The sequence below is a fragment of the Leopardus geoffroyi genome, chromosome B1 (assembly GCF_018350155.1).
Source record: "Leopardus geoffroyi isolate Oge1 chromosome B1, O.geoffroyi_Oge1_pat1.0, whole genome shotgun sequence".
Lineage (NCBI taxonomy): Eukaryota > Metazoa > Chordata > Mammalia > Carnivora > Felidae > Leopardus > Leopardus geoffroyi.
In genome coordinates this window covers 82,975,223-82,998,003 of record NC_059327.1, presented here as the reverse complement: position 1 = coordinate 82,998,003, position 22,781 = coordinate 82,975,223, and the positions used below count along the sequence as shown (strand labels likewise).

The following is a 22,781-nucleotide window of genomic DNA, read 5'->3' as shown; positions in this document are numbered from 1 at the left end:
TAATGTGGATAGGCGTCATCCAATCAGTTGAAGGTTTTAAGAGCAAAAACTGAGGTTTCCCACAAAAGAAGGATTTCTGCCTCAAGACTGTAGTGTAGAAATCCTGCCTGGATTTCCACCCTGTCAGCCTGCCCTACAAATTTCAAACTTGCTGGCACACAGTTGTGTGAACCAATTCCTTAAAATAAATCTCTCCAATGGATGGATGGATAGATCAGTTGATTGATTCTCTTGGCTCCTTCCTCTTAGAGTAACAAAATTGGTAACCCCACCTATTTTTCTTATTTGGTTTTTATGATGGTGTATTAGTTTGCTAGGGCTGCCATGACAAAGTATCATCAACCGGGTGGGTTAAAAACAGAAACTTAATTTCTCACAGGTCTGGAGGCTGGAAGTCCAGTTATCAAGGTGTTGACAGGTTTGGTTTCTTCTGTCTTCTCTCTATGACCATTCATCTCTTCATGCACATCCTGGTGTCTTTCTTATAAGGACACTAGCAGCATTAGATTAGCACTTATGCTTATTAGAGCATAGGATCACCCTTATGACTTTATTCAACCTTAATTACCTCTTTAAAGACCCTATCTCTAAAAGCGGTTACTTTCTGAGGTACTTGGGATTAGGATTTCAACATTAGTTTATGGGAGGGGGAGAGGTGTGGACAGAATTCGTTCCATAATAGATGGCTATAATATTCTCATCTGCCTGACCGAATGCACCTTGGAATAAAAATTATGTCTTATCCATCATTATTTCAGTGACATTTCTGGCAGAAAAAGATGGAACACTCAAAGAAGTAATTGAAGAGAGTCAAATGAAGGAATTACTGCATATCTGGATCCGGTTAAGGGAACAAACAAGGAGTGGTTAAAAACTACTTAGCAGCAGTCAGAAGGCATTAATATTTCTAGAAGTAAGAAGGCAAGTGGAGGGCACTGTAACTGATCTCGTTAGCAAGATAGCAAGAACTATCCACCAGCAGGTGCCTTACTCTTAGATAGAAGGACACAGCCGCTACCAAAGTCAGACCAGAAGGGAGGAAGTCCGATTACATCTTCCATGATTTGCCATTGGCTAAAATTGGCTAGCAGCCAGAAATAACCCAGGAAATGAAATATAGGGGTCAGCCTCCCATGGCACGTGTCAAGGCAGAGAAAGGTAGAGGGCATCATCAGATCAGGTGGGTCAGAGAAAATCTTTAACAATATTTATAATTATCATGTCAAACCATCAAGGAAATAAAGGGCCTGTGAAAGATTGGATTGCTAAACAGTTGATCCAAGCTCTTTTTGGAGTGCCATCCTGTACTACAGGAGCTGTAAGTATAAAAACTACATTTCCCAGACTTCCTTGCAGCTTGACTTTTGCCTATATTTGACCTCTAGGCTTGTCGCATTCACTCAAACTCAGAAACCGAGTCAGTGAAGAGGGAGGCAGAACTTTGTAGGGGCATCAATCTTGTTAAATCTAGCAGTTTGCATTTAGTAAATGAAGCAATGAGTTCCTGATATTTGGTTCATAGCTAAGGTAAGGTATTCTGCACCTTCATGACGCTATGGGCACGTGATCCTGTATTCAACCATTGGTGCAGTGGTTTCCTAAACCCAGACTCCTGATTGTTCCCATGTCTGGTGGTTCTATGGCATTGTTCTGAGAGTCATCCCTAAAGACCCTTCACACCTGTCAGCGATTGTAAACTCTTAATTCTCTAGCTTAAATTCCCTTTTGTTTAAAATTAATTGGAGTGACTTAAGTCTGGTGAAAGTGATGCAGGGGCCAACCTGCTTGCATTCTGGATTTTTTTTTTCTTACCCGCATATTGTAAAACTGATGAAAGAAAATTTGGGGGGAGAAACAGGAAAATTCCTCACAAACTGTGTTACTTCACTATCTTTTCCTGAAAGTGCAGTTGGATTCTGGGTTTCTTTGCATTGACTGCTGTCAAATGTTTCCTCAGGTGTGAAGGATCTGAGTTGTCATCTTTAAAGACTGAATAATATTCCTTCCAGTATTTTCAAATACTCAATGATAATATCCAATGTTGATTCAGGTGTGGAGGGTACACTGGGATCATAAATTGGTACAACTTTTTAAACCAGCACTTTATCAATACAATCTTAAAGTCTTAAAACTGTACATAACCTTTTACCCAGCAGTTGCATTTCCAGGAATTAACTCTAAAGCATTAATTTAAGAGGTGCACAGGGCATGTGGGGAGCACACTGGCAGGGGATGGAGCGCAGGACAGAGCATGGCGAGGACAGTGTGGTCGCTCCCCACAGGCTCTCCAGTTGCCCGCAGTCCCCAGGGCTGGGGCCTCCCCCCACCTCCCAGTCTCTCTCCACCACCACTGGGGAGACTGGCTGCTGCAGTGAGGCTGTCACGCTCTTGTGACCCGAGAGCCCCGCATGCCAGGGATGGACATGGAGCCATGAGCCTCCTGCCTGGGAAGGTGGTGGCGCTATTTAAAAAAACAAAACAAAAAGTGTGCGCAAAAGTTTAAGGAGTTAGAAGCATCCAACAATGGAAGGTTGGTTAAACTGCACATACATACATATGTATATGCATATGTATAATATAGAATATAATTTCTCAGCGTGTTCTTCCAACAGGAGAGACCTCCAACGAAAGGGAGCCCAAGTATTTGAGAGATCCAAACACCCCTTCACTTTGCTTTAATCAGGCTACCTCCACTTTTTCTGTTTCTACATTGAAAGATAATAATACTTTATTGGAAAAATAGGTTCCACGGCATGAAAAAGTTCAAGGTGGTGCAATAAAACAATATTTGATGTCATTAATGGTTTTTCAAGATACACTGCTGTGTAAAACTTAAGGCTATGTAACTAAATGTAGTAAATCCTATGTTTACCTGTAACAACAGGATATCACCACAGATATCACAGACATTTAAAAGGTAAAAAAAGATGGACGACCTTAGGCCAATATTTTGGGAATTATATAAAATCAACAGATTGCTAGAAAAAAAACAAGCTGCCAAAACTGAAAAAAGAAAAAAAAAAGAAAAGAAAATTTGAATAGTTCTGTATCAACTCAAATGAATTTGTTATTAAACACTTTTACAGGGGCACCTGGGTGGCTGAGTTGGTTGAGCGTTGGACTTCTGCTCAGGTCATGATCTCTCAATTCACACTGGGCTTGCTGCTGTCAACACAGAGCCTGCTTTGGATCCTCTTTCCCCTCTCTCTCTGCCCCACCCATGCTTATTCTCTCTCTGTCTCTCTCTCTCTCTCTCAAAAATAAATAAATAAAACATTAAAAAGGTGGGGGGGGGGGGGACTCTGGGCTCAGATAAATGGATTTTACCAAACAGTTAAGAAATAAATAATGCCAATTTTACACAAGTTCAAGAATGAAAGGTAAGACACCAAATCAATAAAATAAAAGGGGAAAATTATACAATCATCTCAATTGGTGCAGAAAGATGGTGATAAATTTGAACATCTATGCACAATTTTAAAAACAAAATTCTTAGCAACATGAAGTAAAAGGGAAATTTATTACAAAGAAATAAATTGTGGTGGCTCAGTCGGTTAAGGACATTGGCTCAAGTCATGATCTTGCAGTTTGTGAGTTCAAGCCCCACCTCAGGCTCTGTGCTGACAGTTCAGTGCCTAGAGCCTACTTCAGATCCTATGTCTCCCTCTGTCTCTGCCCCTTCCCTTCTTACATTCTGTCTCTCTCTCTCAAAAATAAAATAAACATCAAAGAAAATAGTATCTATTTTTAAAAATCCATCAGCAAGCCTCACACTTAACTGGTGAAATATTTACAACTTTCCCTTTGAGACCTAAACAAGACTAATATATTCACTGTTACCATTTCTGTTCATTATTGTACTGATGGACCCAGCCAGTGAAAAGTATAATATTTGGACATAATAAATAAAACTGCCCTTGTTCACAGATGATATGATTGTGCATGTAGAAAATCCAAAAGAAATCTACAGATTAAAGATTGCTGCACACAAGATCTATATGTAAAAATTAATTTTTTTATGTACCTACAACAAAAAATTCAAATATGAAACTTTTGTAAAAGTTGGAGATTATGATAGCATAAAAAATCAAATACTTAGGAATACACTTAAAATAGGATGTTAAAAATCTCTAATGTAAAACACTGTTAAGAATAAATAAAACCAGAATGAAGGAGTATGCAACATGCATGGATTGGGAAATTGGGTAGTCAGTACTGTAAGGATGTCAGTCTTCCCCCAAATTTAACCCTTAAATTCAGTGCAATCTCATTCAAAATCCCAGGAGGATTTTTATTTGTTTACTTGTTTTTTAATGAACCTGAGAAACTGATTTCTTCAATATCTATAGAAGTGCAAAAGACTAAGCATAGCCAAACACTCTTGAAAAAAACAATGTGAAATACACTACACAAAATTTATGAGTGACTATAGAGACAGCAATTAATGCAGTGTAATATTGGTACAAGGAAAGAAAAATATACTAATGAAACTCAAGACAGAACACAAAAACAGAAGACCACAAAAATGGATACTTGATTTAGGACAAGGCAGTCTGCAGAGCAGTGGGCAAATAATGTCATTTTCAACAAATTGTGGTGGAAAAACCAAATATCCATGTAATTAAAGATCATTGACTTTATTCTTTATTTATATTTGACAAATATCAGTTCCCAGTAAATCATAGACATTGTGGGAGGCAAAACAATAATAAAGCTAATATAGGATTATTTTATCATGATGTGAAGAGAAGATTTCTTAAAGAAGACAAGGAAGAATTAACCAAAAAAGGAAAGATTGATAGGTTGGATTACATCAAAATTAAGAACATCTGTTCATCAATAGGCACCATGAAGAGAATCAAAAGCAAATAATCCACACACTGTGGATTATGTTTGCAACTCATGTAATTAACAAAGGATTCATACCCCAAAAATATTTAGGTTAAGGATCAAAAAGAAATACGGTAATCCAAAGAAGGGAGGAAGAAGATAAGAGAAATAAACAGAATTTTCACAAAAACATACAAAAAGGCTGAAACATGAATGGTTCAACCTTTCTAAAAAGAGGAAATGCAATTAAAACCACAATGTCATATTACTGTACCTCCACCAGAATGATTAAAATTAAAACTGCCAGTACCAAGTGCTGACAAGGATATACAGCAACAGTTATTCTCATACAATGTTAATGGGAGTTCAAACTGGTACAGTTACTTTGAAGACTATCATCTTTTATGAAAGTTGGACATATGCATACCCCGTGGGCCAATAGTGATATTCCTGAATATAAGCCCAACTGAAATGCATGCACATGTGTACCAAGAGAAAGACACAAGAACATTCATAGTAGCATTATTTATAAAAACCAAGTATGTGAAATAAGCCAAGTGTCCATGAACACTGGAAAAGACATGAATTAAATATTCTTACAACGAAGCTATGTAAATGAATGAACTACAACTATTCACACACACACAGATGATCTCACAAAGACAACGTTCGTTAAAAGAAGCAAGACATGAAAGAACACTTAATCTATGGTTTTAATCATAAAGTTCAAAAACCGGGAAAACGAAATGGCATTTCATGCGTGTTTGGATGGTAAAATTACAAAGAAAGTAAGGAATCAATTTCCATAAAAAGAATAGTGATCATGTTGGATGGGGAGAGAGGAATAAAGTGTTATGAAGGGGTCCATGGAGGGTTTCTGGGGTGCTAATAGTGTTCTATGTTTTGATTAGGACAGCAGCTATAAAAGTGTGTTTATCTTGTAATAATTCATTATACTGCTTTTTTGTTTTTGTTTTATGTATTTTGTTTCATAATGCAAATGTTAAAAACTGTCAAAAAATTTTAACCTGAATCTAATTTCCAGAGAGCAGAGGAACAATTCAAGTGATACCACTAGGAAATGGTCAAATGTTCCATATAACACAACTTGCCTGGTCTCTACAAAAAATTAGTCATTAAAACAATGAGGGAATGCTCTAAAACAAAAGAGACTGAAGAGACATAACAACCACAGTACTTTGTCTAAACCTTGATGCTGGGTGGCAGACTTTTAGGCACAAATACAAAATTTTAAATGGACTGGGTAATAAACTATATTAAAAACTACCCTTGGGGCACCTGGGTGGCTAAGTCGGTCGAGCATCCAACTCATGCTTTTAGGTCAAAATCTCACGGTTTCATGAGCTTGAGCCCTCTGTGCTAACAGTGAGGAGTCAGCTTGGGATTCTTTCTTTCTCTCTCTCTGCCCCTCACCCACTCATGCCTTTCTCTGTCTCTCTCAAAATAAATAAACAGGGGCGCCTGGGTGGCTCAGTCAGTTAAGCATCTGACTTCAGCTGAGGTCATGATCTTGAAGTTTGTGAGTTTAAGCCCCACGTAGGGCTCTGTGCTGACAGCTCAGAGCCTGGAGCCCGCTTCAGATTCTGTGTCTCCCTCTCTCTCTCTGCTCTTCCCCCACTCACACTCTGTCTCTCAGAAAATGAATAAACATTAGAAAATAATAAATAAATAAATATACTTTAAATAATAAACTTAAAAAAACTACCCTTAATTTTCTCAGGTGTGGTAATAGCATTATGGCAGTGTAATTGAATATCTTTCATCAAATAGCTGCATACTGAAATCTTTAAGGTTAGAGTATCTGAAAAAAAAAAACTTGAAAAAATGCTCACCTTACAAGTATATGTAGAGAGACAGTTTTAAACAAAACAAAAAATTATTATTGTCAAAATGGTGAGTACTTACTGTAAACTTTTTTCAAACTTTCCTTTGAAGAGTTTGGTAGTAGAAAATTGAAAAATAATTAAAAATTAAATAATCTTTCCTATACCTGGAAGGAAAGAAAGAGGAAAAAAGGAAGGAGGAAGGGAAAGAAAGAAGGGGAAAGAGAAAGAAAACAGAATGGCAATAATAAATAACACATGGGAAGATTGTTGAGTTCATTAGAAGAATGTTTTTAAAAAAGCTACTAGTATAAATTGGCAATCATTTATTAAAATATTTTAAAATCATCTGTCTAAATTTTGTACATATTCTCCACATCCTTTTTTATCAAATTTGTATATTAATCTAAATAGGCACAAAATAATTTTCCTAGTAAGGTAACATTTCACACAAACAATACAACCACATAGTTCAGAACATAAAAAGCATAAAATATTCAACAAAAAGTATCCCTCTCAAGAGAAGAAAAGGAAACCCATGTGCAGTGTAGGTGGGAATGCAAGCTGGTGCAACCACTGTGGAAAACAGTATGAAGGTTCCTCAAAAAATTAAAAATAGAAATACCATACGATCCAATAATTCCACTACTAGATATTTATCCAAAGAAGATGAAAACACTAAGTTGAAAAGATACATGCACCACTATGTTCATTGCAGCATTATTTACAGTAGTGAGGATGTGGAAACAACCTAAATGTCCATCAGTAGATGATGAACGGATAAAAAAGATGTGTATATATACACAATGGACTTTCACTTGGCCATTTAAAAGAGTGAAATCTTGCCATTCGTGACAACCTGGGTGGACCAAGAGGTATTATGAAATAAGTGAAATAAGTCAGACAGAGAAAGATACCATATGATCTCACTTTTGTATGAGGAACCTGAAAAAATGAACAAGCAACAATAAAACAACAAAACACCGATAGATACAGAGAACAAATTGAGAGGAGACTGGAGGTGGTGGAGAGTGAATGAAATAGGTGAAAGGGATTAAGGTACAAACTTACAGTTGTAAAATAAGTGTCAGGAGATGAAAAGTACAGCATAAGGATAAACGTTAAGAAAAATTTTTAAAAAGGCGGGGGGTGGGGGTCAGGGGGCGCCTGGGTGACTCAGTCAGTTAAGCGTCGGACTTTGGCTCAGGTCTGATCTCACCATTGGTGAGTTTGAGCCCCACATCAGGCCCTGTGCTGACAGCTCAGAGCCTGCAGCTTGCTTCGGATTCTGTGTCTCCCCCTCTCTCAGACCCTCTCCTACTCACACTCTGTGCCTTTCTCTCTCAAAAATAAACATTAAAAAAAATTTTTTTTTAAGTAAAAAAAAAAAAAGAAAAGTACAGCATAGGGATATAGTCACTAATATTGTAAGTAACATTTATGGTGACAGATGGTAACTACACTTATTGTGGTGAGTTGCATACAATTGTCAAATCACTATGTTGTGTACCTGAAACTAATATAGCATCTTATGTCAACTATACTTAAATAATAAAAATTAAAACAAACCCCCCAATGTATCCCTCTCATCCATGTCCATGTTATTTGCCCTTCTAGATATTGTGCGCTCATAAGCAAATTCATATATATATATGAATATATACATATTTTTTTATATATGGTACTTATAAATATTAGTTGTTTTTTTTTTTCTATGACACTTTGGTTTTTTCTGAGATTTTGTTTACTTTCCTGCAGCTTTGAACAAGCTTGTCATTTGGTGGACAGTGCCCTCTTGTGTATAAAACTGAATCTGCATGTCAAGTTCTGACAAAAAGTGGAATAAACTCGAAATTCTTTTACAGTTGTAAAAGTTCCTTGAAGTCATATGGTGTGTCTTCACATCAATTATTTAGTTAAGGCCAGCTCCAAAATATTAGACCTTTTTTTTAAGCCCTTAAAAAAGGTGTCCCCATGCTTGCCTTAGTGATTTCATATGCATTTGGTACTTTTTGGTCTCCCAAGTATTGTCACATCCCTATTTTGTTTGATTAGAACAGGAGTTACTGTCCTTTTCTATTGAGGTATAATTCACATACCATAGAATTCACCCAATTAAAATTTTTTTTTGTTTTATTTATTTATTTTGAGAGAGAAGGACCGCGTGTGCATGAGAGTGCATGCACATGAGTGGGGAAGGGTCAGAGAGAAGGAGAGACAGAGTCCCAAGCAGGGTCCGTAACATCACCAAGTTGATTTATTACATACTTCTCAATAATAATAATTACAAATGAGTCATACATAAAGTCAACACAAAACCTTCTAAATAAATTTATACATCAAATTTTAACATGAAGTTAAAAGATATTTAAAATTGTAATTAAAATAATTGGGAACTCATTCATCATGAAATTATCAGTATTTTTAAAATTAATCATAACAATCAAGAATTTGAAACAACTATGAAGTAATAATTTTAAAAATAGTAATCTAGGGGTGCCTGGGTGGCTCTGTGAGTTCAGTGTCTGACTCTTGATTTCGGCTCAGGTCATGATCTCAGGATGCTGAGATCAAGCCCTGCATCAAGCTCCATGGAGCTTGTTTGGGATTCTCTCTTCCTCTCTCTGCCCCTCCCCCATTCACATACACGTGCTCTCTCTCAAAATAAACTTAAAAAATAAAAATCTATTAAAATCATAGAAATAAAATTCTTTTTTAAAATTAAAAAAAATAATATTTATTTATTTTATGAGAGAGAGAATGAAGGAGAGAAAGAGAGAGAGAGCAAGCAGGGGAAAGGTAGAGAGAGGGAGAGAAAATCCCAACTAGCTTCCACACTGTCAGTACAGAGCGAATTTGGTGCTCAACCTCACAAACCATGAGCTGAAATCAAGAGTCAGAGGCTTAACTGAGTCACCCAGATGCCCTGAAATAAAACTCTTTAGAACCATTTCAGTGCTTACTTACTCTCACATCTCATTTTCCACAATAGTTACCCGATTCATGGTCTTTCTTGCCACATTATAGGCTTAAGTAGTTTGCAAAAATTTTTAATTTTGCAAATTTAGCCAGTCTCACTGACTAATAATACTGGAAAAGAAAAATATCTCTGAGAGCTCCAACAGTATTTGGAAATGTGTTCAGTAAAGTCTTGCCATAAATATATTGTAATAATTAAACAGAATTCATACTAGATTTTAGAAAATAACAAGGTTTTCAGGTATGCATCAGTGAACTATTGCTATTACATTTATGACATCAGAATCTGCTTTTTTTGTTTTTATCTGTTTGTTTTATGAATGAATACTTAAGCTTCAGCATTTTGTGTGTGTGCAATGCATGTAAGATTATTACCTACAACAATGTTGAAAACATTGTTGTAAACATTAGGAAATAATCAAGTAAAGTTCATTGCATGGTGCCTAGTATATACAAGAATCTCAGCAAACTTTAGCCATTATTATTATCACTGTTATTTTCTGATGTTTTAGATACATTGTCAAAACTTAACTTTTTGTCAGCAGTTCTTTTACCCCAAGGTCTTTTTTTTTAATTCAAATATAATTAACATACAATGTTATATTCATTTCAGGTGTATAATATTCAATAATTCTGTATATTACTCAGTGCTGTTCACAGTAAGTGCACTCTTAGTCCCCTTCATCTATTTCACCCACCCCCCACCTGCCTCCCCTCTGGTAACTATCAGTTTGTTCTCTATAGTTACGGATTTGGGGGTTTTTTTGTTTTCTTTTTTCATCTGTTTCTTAAATTCCACTTATGAGTGAAGCCATATGGTATTTGCCTTTCTCTGACTGACTTATTTCACTTAGAAATATTCACCTCAACATCCATCCGTATTATTGCAAATGGCAAGATTTCATCTTTTTAATGACTGAGTAATATTTCACTGTGTGTGTGTGTGTGTGTGTGTGTGTGTGTGTGTGTGTTTATCCATTCATCTATGAATGGACACCCAGGTTGTTTCCATATCTTGCCTATTGTAAATAATGTTTCAATAAGCATAGGGGTGCATATATCTTTTCTAGTTAGTGTTTTCATTCTGTTGTGAAATACTGGCTCATACAGTAATTTTATGAATTTGTTTTTTAAAATGATCCAGTAGTGATTCACATGTACACTAAAGTTTGAGAAGCACTGAACTAGAAAAGCCTTGATATTTCAGTATCGTAAACTAATCTTTTTATGTAAAGATAGGAGAGCTTTAGTGAGGTATAATTGATGTATATGAAGCTGTACATATTTAAAGTTTATAAATGATGAGCTTTGATGTATGTATACATCCAGGAAATCACCATCACAATCTTTCTTTTGAAGGTATTATTGTTGTGGGGTGCCTGGGTGGCTCAGTAAGTTGAATGTCTGACTCTTGATTTTGGCTCAGGCCATGATCTTAGTTTTGTGGGATCAAGCCCTACATGGGGCTCTGCACCAATAGTCCAGAGCCTGCTTGGGATTCTCTCTCTCTCTCTCTCTCTCTCTCCCTCTCTCCCTCCCTCCCTCCCTCTTCCCTCCCCTGCTCATGCACTTTCTCTCTCAAAATAAATAAACAAATAAATAAACTTTAAAAAAAAAGATATTATTGGGGCGCCTGGGTGGCGCAGTCGGTTAAGCATCCGACTTCAGCCAGGTCACGATCTCGCGGTCCGGGAGTTCGAGCCCCGCGTCAGGCTCTGGGCTGATGGCTCAGAGCCTGGAGCCTGTTTCTGATTCTGTGTCTCCCTCTCTCTCTGCCCCTACCCCGTTCATGCTCTGTCTCTCTCTGTCCCCAAAATAAATAAACATTGAAAAAAAATTTTTTTTAAGAAAAAAAAAGATATTATTGCTGTATCTAATGTACAAACAAACCAAATAAATGTGTAAACAGTTTGATGTTGGATCAAAGACAGCTTGATTGTGACATTTGCTATCAAAACGATTTCTCACCCTTCTAGATCTTCTTTTTTTTTTTAATGTTTTTATTTATTCTTGAGAGAGAGATAGAGACAGAGCACAAGCAGGGGAGGGGCAGAGAGAAAGGGAGACACAGAACCCGAAGCAGGCTCCAGGCTTTGAGCTGTCAGCACAGAGCCTGATGTGGGGCTCAAACTCACAAACCGTGAGATCATGATCTGAGCCAAAGTCAGATGTTTAACTGACTGAGCCACCCAGGCACCCCAGTAACATTTTTTATTGTGGTAAGAAAACACATAGGGGTGCCTAGGTGGCTCAGTCAGTTGGTCATCTGACTTTGGTTCAGGTCATGATCTCACGATTTGGTTCATGAGTTCAAGTACGACATCTGGCTTGCTGCTGTCAGGACACAGCCCACATAGGATCCTCTGTTCCCCACCCCCGCCCCGTCCCTCCCTCGCTCACACTCTCTCTCTCAAAAATAAATTTAAAAAATTTACAAAAAGAAAAAAACCCACATAATATAAAATTTACCATCTTAATCATTTTTAAAGTGCATAGTTCAGTCGTATTAAGTACATGCACATTATTGTGAAACAAATCTCCAGAACCTTTTCATCTGCAAATCTGAACATCTATACCAATTAACAACATCCGTATCATTCCAATTTTTTTTTTAATTTTTTTTTTCAACGTTTATTTATTTTTGGGACAGAGAGAGACAGAGCATGAATGGGGGAGGGGCAGAGGGAGAGGGAGACACAGAATCAGAAACAGGCTCCAGACTCTGAGCCATCAGCCCAGACCCCGACGCGGGGCTCGAACTCACGGACCACGAGATTGTGACCTGGGTGAAGTCGGACGCTTAACCGACTGCGCCACCCAGGCGCCCCCTTTTTTTTTTTTTTTTAATTTTTTTTTCAACGTTTATTTATTTTTGGGACAGAGAGAGACAGAGCATGAACGGGGGAGGGGCAGAGAGAGAGGGAGACACAGAATCGGAAACAGGCTCCAGGCTCCGAGCCATCAGCCCAGAGCCCGACGCGGGGCTCGAACTCACGGACCGCGAGACCGTGACCTGGCTGAAGTCGGACGCTTAACCGACTGCGCCACCCAGGCGCCCCTCATTCCAATTTTTATATACGTGATGTTAAAGCAAGCACAATAACATATGCCTTTGTAAATTTCGTCACTGTGTTTATCTTTGTGGATAAAGGGCATTATTTACAAAGTCTTGTATCATTTTGGCTATACCATACTTTTTACTTAAAATAGTCAAGTTTATCCTGAGAAAACAAATTTAAAGGGGATATTTTCAATTTATGCCTATAGCTTGAGTTTTAGAATCTCCATCTTTATTCATGACATCAATAATGTCTACAAAAGGATTGCATATTAGCTATAATTGAGTTTTTAATGGCCTGGTGGTATCATCTCAATTTTCCCATGGTGTATTGGCAGTAGTTTCAATTTCTGTTTAGCAAATGTGTTTTTGATACATTTCAATGTGTTATGGAAACCAAAAAGTAGTTGTAAAATTAGTGTGTGAAATTCAGGGTATAAAAGACATTCTTCTGTTGCTTCGTTTATTACCAAGTTTAAAGAATAAATAGAACAAGTACCCTAATCCCTAGAATGTTTTTGAGTGTCTGTTTTTGCATCAGATGCACGGCCTTGTCATATCCCTGAACTCCCAATTTTTTTTAATGTTTATTCGTTTACTTTGAGAAAGAGTGAGCAGGGGAGGGGCAGAGAGAGGGAGAGAGAGAATCCCAAGCAGGCTCCACACCGTCAGTGCAGAGCCCAATGCGGGGTTTGAACTCACTAACTGTGAGATCATCACCTGAGCCAAAATCAAGAGTCATACACTTAACCAGCTGAGCCACCCAGGCGCTTCCCAATTTATTTTTAGTAAGATTGAAATTTAAGTAGTCTACTAAAAATTGTTCAAGGTAGAAATAATGGCACTTTTAAAACCATGAATCTAACAATAATTTTAAACTATTTCACATGATTTACATCTACTACTTCAACTGAAAAATAATCAGGTAATAGCACGTCTTACTTCATTGAAAATGATTTTGCGAATCACAGTTGCTATTATTTACGTTGTTTTTGTATTTCACTCTCTCTATGTATTATGTCGTATTAGCTCATGTCAGTGTTTGTATTTTGCATAAATATATACCATAATGTTATGAATTGTTGCTGTGGTTTGTGTGATATGAAAAAACATTCTCAGTATCTCACGCTAACATTTATTGGACAATTCTCTGACGGTTAAACATGGCCTTGCCAAAAACTGCATCCTCTATGTCATAGACTGGACACTGTCTTACCAGTACAACCTGTTTTGCTGCAAAGTTAGATTCCTATCAACTTTGAACACTTTACAATGTTCATTTCACTTCATGTTTTACTAAGAATATAATACAAAATCTAACAGTCTTTATGTCTGTTCTCATTCTTCAGTTGCTTTTCCCCTCATTCCCAAAGAGGTTGCAAAACAGACAAAATACACAATCCTCTAAGCTCAAGTAATAAAGACCAATTTTTCCCCTGCTTGGTTCCCCTCCCCTGCCCCCGCCACCACCATTAGGAAAAATATATCTATAATAAATTTCTGAAAGATCCCAGTCTGAACTATCCTTTGAAAAGTTAAAACTTATCACTTGAGGTGTATTATTTTCAACAAGAGTGCACCATTGTTTACCATTTAAATCACTTGACTACTACCTAGAAAGATTTAATAGTCTCTGTGAATAACAAGAAATACGAATTTGGTCTCTGCCCAGGTTCCTGACACAGAGCTCCTTTTAAAAGACTCGTGGGGCGCTTGGTGGCTCAGTCGGTTAACCATCTGACTTTGGCTCAGGTCATGATCTCACAGCTTGTGGGTTTGAGCCCCACATTCGGCTCTGTGCTGACAGCTCAGATCCTGGAGCCTGCTTCAGATTCTATGTCTCTCTCTCTCTCTCTCTCCTTCTTTCTCTTTTCCCCTCCCCTGCTAGCACTCTGTCTCTCTCTCTCTCTCTCTCAAAAATAAATAAACTTAATTTTTTTTTTGTTTTTAAATACGCTTGTAATTTCTGGGGTGGTAAGAGCTCTAGAAGCATCTTTGGTCTAATATTTGGTGTTTGACCCCAGTTCCTGACAGAGAGCTCCTAAGTCCCTCACAATTTCCTGGATGATAGGGGCATCTTTTGTTCTGATGAGGCAATTCTTGATGGGCTCCTGAGGGGAGAGCTTGGGGGTGGGGTGGGGTGGGGGCTGGGTCTCGTCAGGAGAAACACCAAGCCCTGATTAGAAGTTTGGATCTTTCAGCCCCACCCTCAGCCTCCCAGGAGACAGCGTTAATCATTGAAAACACCATAAAATTCCCTAAATTGTAGGGTTTGGAGAGCTCCCGGGTTGGTGAATACATACACATGCCAGGAGGGTGTTGCACCCCAACTCCATGGGGACAAAGGCACCTGTGGGGGAGACCTTTCCAGACCTCACCCTACATAGACCTTCATCTGGCTGTTCATCTGTATCCTTTATTATATCACTTATAATAAGCCAGTAAATGTGTTTCCCTGGGTTCTGTGAGCCATTACAGCAAATTATCGACCCTGAGGAGAAGGTTGTGGGAATCCCCAACTTATAGATCTATGTAGCCAGTTGGTCACAAGTACGAGTGACAACCTGGGACTTTCAACTGGCATCTGAAGTGGGGGCAGTCTTGTGGGACTGAGCCCATGAATAACGAACACAGGAATAAATATGTCTTAGAATTAATGAAATGTAGTAATTTTATTTCATGTCTTTTCTGATGGCTTTATATTTTTCCTTTTCTGATATGTATATATATTTTTAAAAATTCTTTCTGACATTATGGAAATGTAACATATAGCTTAATATTTTAACTTAGATTTGTAGCATTTTGATATAATATGCAAACAATATGCCAGTGAAATTTTAATACCAATTAATTTTTGTATTGAAGAAAAGTTCATAAAAAAAACAATTTTTACAATTACTTACCAACCTTTCCTTTATATCTTTATAGTTTATGTATAGTAATATATCTGTATAACACATTTATTTATAATAATATGTTATCATTACAAGTATATTATAAATATATAATACAAATATGTATTTATGCTATATATTTATAAATATAAATATTTATTATGTATCTATGTTGTATGTTATATTTTTCAAAATATATATTATTTATGTGATGTTTATTTATACATAAAAACATTATACGTGTATATGATGTATAATACTTTCACGTAATATATTATCCCCATTAGGATAATATACACACTACCTATAGCATGTAGTAATATATTTTATAATATAATTTTATATTTATATATGTCTACATTTATAAAGAATTACACTGTATCCATATATATTTATATAAATATATTATTTACATATGTATAACATAATACATATTATTAAAATATTTATATTATGAATACATAATTTTTATTATAGTTAGTTTTTTATTCATTAAAGATGATTTGTCATATAGTGAAAATTTTTGTTGATTTAAACTGGGACTCACCAATAGCGTTTGGTACAGCAAACATAGAGGAATATCTGAACCACTACATGAGTTGTTAAATTTAACCAGTGCAACCAGTACCAAGAAGAGATTTCTCTCTCTCTCTCTCTTAAAAATTTTCATTATCTTTGATAATCATTCTATCAGCCAGAAAAACAGTTTTTTATGATAAGCACATATTATTTTAGATAATAAATCAGTGAGATTTTTCAGTTATCAAATTCTTGCCTCTTTCATCAAATGGAATACAAAATATCAATCAGGTTAGAAAATGACCCTTAACTTTCATCTGTTGGATGACTATAATATAGTGATTTTGTTAGCATAAGACACATCAGTGCTGTCTGTTGGAAAATTATGTCTATAATTTTGCAACTCATCCAAAGTAATAAAGATATCTGTATTAGTTATTTATTGCTGCCTAACAAATTACCTGGAAACTTAGTGGCCTTGGACAACAATGTACATTTATCATCTCACACAGTTTCTGTGGACCAGAAACTTGAAAGCAGCTTGGGTGGTTAATTCTGGCTGGAGGTCTCTCCTAGGATTGCAGTCAAGATGTCAGCCAAGGCTACAGGGACCTGAAGGCCTCACTGAAGCTGGAAAATCTGCTTCCAACGTGACTCTCTCATGTGTATCGGCCAGAGGCATAGTTCCTCACTCTGAGGCCCTCTCCTTAGCTCTATGTGAGTATCCTAAAATCCTGACATCTAGCTTCTTCCAAAGCAAGTGATTTGAGGAAGAACATGGATGCCTCAATATGTTGTAAGACTCATCCTCTGAAGTCATACACTATCATTTTTACAATATCCTATCGGTTGGTTATTCCCACTAAGCGTGGAGGAAACTATACATGGACATGGTACCAGGAAGCTAGGATTATTGGAAGCCATCTTAGAGGCTGGTTACCACAATATCTATGATGTAAATGTAGCGCTCTTGTATAGTGCACAACTTGAACAACCATGCATGGCAGCCTTGAGCAGTTACATTGAACAATATACAGTGTTTTTAGAGAAGATGTTTTCTTTCTCTCTGAGCAATAAACTAGTTTGATAGGTAAGATTTCTTCCTAACTTCTGTGGTTTTTAAATTTAATTTGTATATTTTCCCCTATATTATCCTATCCTAATGTGTTCTTTTCCTGATACTGTATCTTATAATATGGTAGATGGTCTTCATAAATACTTTTTTCTCTTTCCTCTTGGTTCTAATATATCTTGTTTCTTCTTTACTCTTTTCTTTTTCTCTTTTAGTCCTACTCCATTTTCCCTTTTTGACTGTCTACTTCATTCAAACAAATAGTGAATAATTTTAAAGCTACCCTTAAATAAGTGTTCTAAAACCATCAGTTCTGTACAAACTGCTTCTCTGATTAGGATGACATACAGACCACATCCCACCATAGGATGATGTCTACCTTCTGCTTTATACCTGTTGAACTGGTGTAATTTATTTTAATATGAAATTTATTGTTAAATTGATTTCCATACAACACCCAGTGCTCATCTCAACAGGTGCCCTCCTCAATACCCATCACCCACTTTCCCCTCCCTCCCAACCCCCATCAACCCTCAGTTTATTCTCAGTATTTAAGAGTCTCTTATGGTTTGCCTCCCTCCCTCTCTTTTTTTTTCCTTCCCCTCCCCCCATGGTCTTCTGTTGAGTTTCTCAGGATCCACATAGGAGTGAAAACTATGGTATCTGTTGTTCTCTGTATGACTTATTTCACTTAGCATCACACTCTCCAGTTCCATTCACGTTGCTACAAAAGGCCACATTTCATTCTTTCTCATTGCCACGTAGTACTGCATTGTGTATATAAACCACAATTTCTTTATCCATTCATCAGTTGATGGACATTTAGGCTCTTTCCATAGTTTGGCTATTGTTGAAAGTGCTACTATAAACATTGGGGTACAAGTGCCCCTATGCATCAGCACTCCTGTATCCCTTGGATAAATTCCTAGCAGTCCTATTGTTGGGTCATAAGGTAGATCTATTTTTAATTTTTTGAGGAACCTCCACACTGTTTTCCAGAGTGGCTGCACCAGTTTGCATTCCCACCAACAGTGCAAGAGGGTTCCCGTTTCTCCACATCCTCTCCAGCATCTATAGTCTCCTGACTGGTTCATTTTAGCTACTCTGACCGGCATGAGGTAATATCTGAGTGTGGTTTTGATTTGTATTTCCCTGATGAGAGTGACGTTGAGCATCTTTTCATGTGCCTGTTGGCCATCTAGATGTTTTCTTTAGAGAAGTGTCTATTCATGTCTTCTGCCCATTTCTTACTGGATTATTTGTTTTTCCGGGTGTGGAGTTTGGTGAGTTCTTTATAGATTTTGGATACTAGCCCTTTGTCTGATATGTCATTTGTGAATATCTTTTCCCATTCCCTCGGTTGCCTTTTAGTTTTGTTGGTTGTTTCCTTTGCTGTGCAGAAGCTTTTTATCTTGATGAGGTACCAATAGTTCATTTTTGCTTTTAATTCCCTTGCCTTTGGAGATGTGTCAAGTAAGAAATTTCTGTGGCTGAGGTCAGAGAAGTTTTTTCCTGCTTTCTCCTCTAGGAGATGGTTTCCTGTCTCACATTCAGATCCTTCATCCATTTTGAGTTAAGAAAGTGGTCTAGTTTCATTCTTCTGCACGTTGCTGTCCATGAACTGGTGCAATTTTAAAAAGCTTTCTGTGTCTCGTAAGCATCCCGAAGTAGACGATAAATTGTATGGTATAAAACTGACAGGGAATACTAATAGGGAATTTATGTCTATTTTAGGCAATTTTATACAAGTATGATTCTTAGACAAGTCAGTTGGTTTTATGAATATTAAAAATAACTGACAATTTTCCTAGAAGATGGCTGCATTTGGGTGAAGTGTGAAAACCAAGGTGGCCTGTCTGTTAATGCATCATGAAAGATTGGGTGCTCTTTGTGGTTGCACTTAGTCTTATTTAAAAGTGCTCTTTAACTATTATTGAAGCCATGCATATTTAGCAGTAGGAGGTGGGCCTATTCTATTGATGGAGGAACAATAGTTTAAAACAAGTCAAAAACATTCTGCTAACTGTGGCTTGCATGATTTTAAAATGTATAACCTGCTTAATGAGGTTTTAGTCATCAGTGTAGTTGGTTTATAACTTTGATTTGGATAAAAGACTCAGAGTCTTTAATGAGTCTAGTGGTGCTAATTCAGAGAGACTGTCAGGTGGAGAAAGGGGAAGAAAGACCTGGTTGGAAGAGTGTCCAGAGAATTAAGAGAAAACTAAAGAATTCCCTGTGGTAAGGCACCCGATAAAAGCCAGCTGCTGGTGGGCGTCCTAACCTCCTTCCCTCTCTCCTTTCTCCCTCCCTTCCTCCTTTCCACACTTCTTCCTTCCTCTTTCTTTCTCCTCTTCATCTTCCTCTTTCTCTCCCTCCCTAACCCTCTGTTTCTGTCTCTTTTCTTTCTCCCTCCCCCACTTCCCATTTCTTGCTTGCCTGCCTTCTTACCATAACTTAATGGAATTAAGAGTGATTTTTATTTCAGATTTGAACATGCTCAGAAATGTTTCTCACTATTAGTTTTCGTGTGATTTAATTATGACCCATCAGATTCTACTTTTTTTTTTTAAGTTTATTTATTTATTTTGAGGGACACAGCAAGCGAGGGAGGGAAAGTTTGTTTATTAAGCTTATTTATTTATTTAGAGAGAGAAAGAGAATCCCAATCCCAAGCAGACTCCACACTGTCAGTGCAGAGCCCGAGGCGGGCTTGAACCCATGAACTGTGAGATCATGACCTTGAGCCGAAACTAAGAGTCGGATGTTTAACCAGCTGACCCACTCAGGCACCCCCACCCACCCTTTATTTATTTATTTTTCCTTTTGACACTGGCTGAAAGACAGTTTTTATTACTTTTATGTACCAAAAACCCAACAGTGTGCCCTTAGCCCAGTTTGGTGGACAGTTCTTTGCCTTTTCCATCTTGGCAGTGTGACCCACCCGCTCTGAACTTGGGTGTTGCCTCCCCAGTGACAGTGGATCTCAACGTACCTATTGTCATCATTGGTCCTGCTAGCTTCCACCTGCTTAGCCAGTGCTCTCCTGGCTTCCAAGTTTACCTGGGTGAGGGTGACAGTGGTGCAGGTCTTTCTGTGGACCAGACGCCCCCGCCTGGCCTTCCCCTTGATGATGCAGTAGGGAGCCCCCATCTTACCACACAAGGCAGACAGGAAGACGACCAGCTCAATGGGATCCTGTGCAATCACTACCGGCTGAGGCTTCTTGTTTTCCACTACGGTGGTGACACTATTAACCCTTGCTTGAAGGATAGGTGGCATCTTTGTGGGGACATCCCCTTAGACAGCAGCTTTCTTCTCTGTCTGGGTCAACAATCTCTATTCTTCTCTTACTTTGTCTCTGGTCTGTATTTGTGGGTCACTTTCAGCTGTTGAATAGCTGCTTGGTGGCCCAAGGCCTGAGTGAACAGAATGGCCGCAGGCACTTTCAGAAGCTTTTAGAGAAGAGCCATCTGTTGAAGCAGCCAGACGTAGTAGGGCCATTTGACAAAGCAGCACATGAGGTCCCTTTGGGGCTGGATGTACTGTCCAATGTCAAAATTATTGGGCCTTTTCTGTCAGGGGATGGAATACCTTCTTGGCCTCCTGTGTCTTCCTCCCATCAGCCCTCTTTCCTTTTGCATCTTGGGCAGCAGGAGGAGAGCTGATTCTACTTTAAAAAAAAAAACAAAAACCTTGGTGATAGGTTGACAGTCATCAAAATGCTGTTCCTTGACCTCTGAACTTTGGGTTGTGACCTCTGAACTTCACATTCTCTGTAAGCACATTTCCAAACACCCCAAAGTACTTACTTACCTTCTTCCCTCCACCCCTTTATTTTTAGTACCACTTCCATGATTTTCTCCTTCTTCAATGCTTTTATAACCCTAAAATAAGATTCCTGTTCTTGTACTTCCTATTTTCTGCTTTTTGGCCATAAATTCTGTTCCTAGTCATGGATACAATATATTCTTGTGTTCCATTTGATGTGTTTTTGTGTGTTCTCACATGTTAAGAATTGAAATTACTAACTTTATAAATCCTAACTTATTTACTTCTTAGTTTTCCACTGTAGTTGTACAAGATTAAACATTAGAGCACTCTCTTCTTTGTGAAAATTCTGTATCCTGGGTATCTGTCCTAACCTGGGCTCGTAAAAAACTCATTTTGCATCGACATTTCTTGGCATACTCTGCAGGATATAGAACAACTGTCCTGAGATCACCTGGGGGTTCTCTGGAACTTGGTGCTTGGTACCAGCAAAGGCCCTTTGTGCCCCTTCGACATCTCAGTACCTCACAGGTATATGAGGTGAGTTCTCCTGCTATCTGGACCTCCTCAATTTGAGTTGATGGTCCTGATTTTATTCATACTCTTGAGGGTTACCAGGAATGTTCTGTAGGTGGAAATAGCTTGGAGGGGTTGGAGTTGGTGTGTTGGTTGTTTTAATGTGGCATTAAACTGATGTTATTAATGTAAGGTTTGAGTAAATTTACTGTCTAGAAATATGACAGACTAAATCACTGAGCTCCAAAGAGCAGGGACACTTGCTCCTTCCTGCCAAATGGTGCTTTCAGGTGACTGAAAGCCTAGTGGAAGTGTCTGAGGATATTCCTGGAGATGTGGTCCCACAGGAATTTCCCATCTCATAAGATACTTAATGATTGGCTAGTTCAGGGATGCACCCATAAGGATTGATCTGTCAGTGCTCTGAGCCCCCTTGATGGTCTTAGACCTCACTGAGAGAAACCGAGACAAATAAGAGAGTCTGTAATGACCATTTGGAAGTGATTGTCATAAGTAGCACCCTCTTGACTCACCACACTTGATATCCTTGGATCTTATTCAAGCCTTATTCTAAAAGCTGAGACTGAAAGAAATGGGGAACCGTGCTTCCAAGGTTGGAACAGCTCCCAGAAAACCAGCATCCACCCATGGAAAACTGCAGCAGGCTATATGTACAATGCATATGGAACCTATACTTGCAAATGGTTACTTCGATGGGAAAATTTAAGGATAACCTGGGTCTCAGCTGACCCAAAAAATGTTCTTTCGACATGTCTGAATTAGTTTTCTTGTATGCACAGAGAAACCCGGCTATAAGACCAAGTACCCAGAAACTAGGGAGTTACTTGGTCGAGTCAGTGAAGCCCCCAGCTTAAGGGGAGTAGTCTCCAGTTATAGAGATTCTCAGGGCTTGTTTGTTCGTGTTTGTTCCTGCGGCTTTTGGTATCTTTGCACAAAATGGTCGTGTTCTAACTAGAAATGAAAAATAATTAAGGGCTCCATAAATTATGACGCTGTCTCATTATTAGTTTTGTTTTAATAAAAGGGGGCTATTTGGCAATTGGGTCTTTAATGTCCTCTACACAAATATTAGTGAAACAAAGGGTAAATTTTGTCTGCATCTTGTTTGTGTCCATGTATGTTATAAATGTGAGATATTTTCTTTACCTCCGGGTAGTATGTAGCTAAAATGAACTTGTAACAGAGCTCTATTTAATTGATTTAAAGGCGAGCGCATGTCAAAAGTGGGCATTCTAAAACTCAAAAAGATAAAAACCCAAATATTTTTCAATGATGTTTTC

At 37.9% G+C, this 22,781-nt stretch overlaps 1 protein-coding gene across 1 annotated transcript; it reads right to left on the bottom strand.

The window, feature by feature from the left end:
• Positions 1-2,177: 2,177 nt before the first annotated feature.
• On the bottom strand, positions 2,178-20,564 carry LOC123596394. The gene is made up of 2 exons (XM_045474929.1): positions 20,061-20,564; positions 2,178-2,461 (listed from the first exon to the last, which is right to left on the bottom strand). The coding sequence occupies exons 1-2, from the start codon at positions 20,473-20,475 to the stop codon at positions 2,178-2,180; spliced, it is 699 nt and encodes a 232-aa protein (XP_045330885.1). The 5' UTR covers positions 20,476-20,564.
• Positions 20,565-22,781: the final 2,217 nt, after the last annotated feature.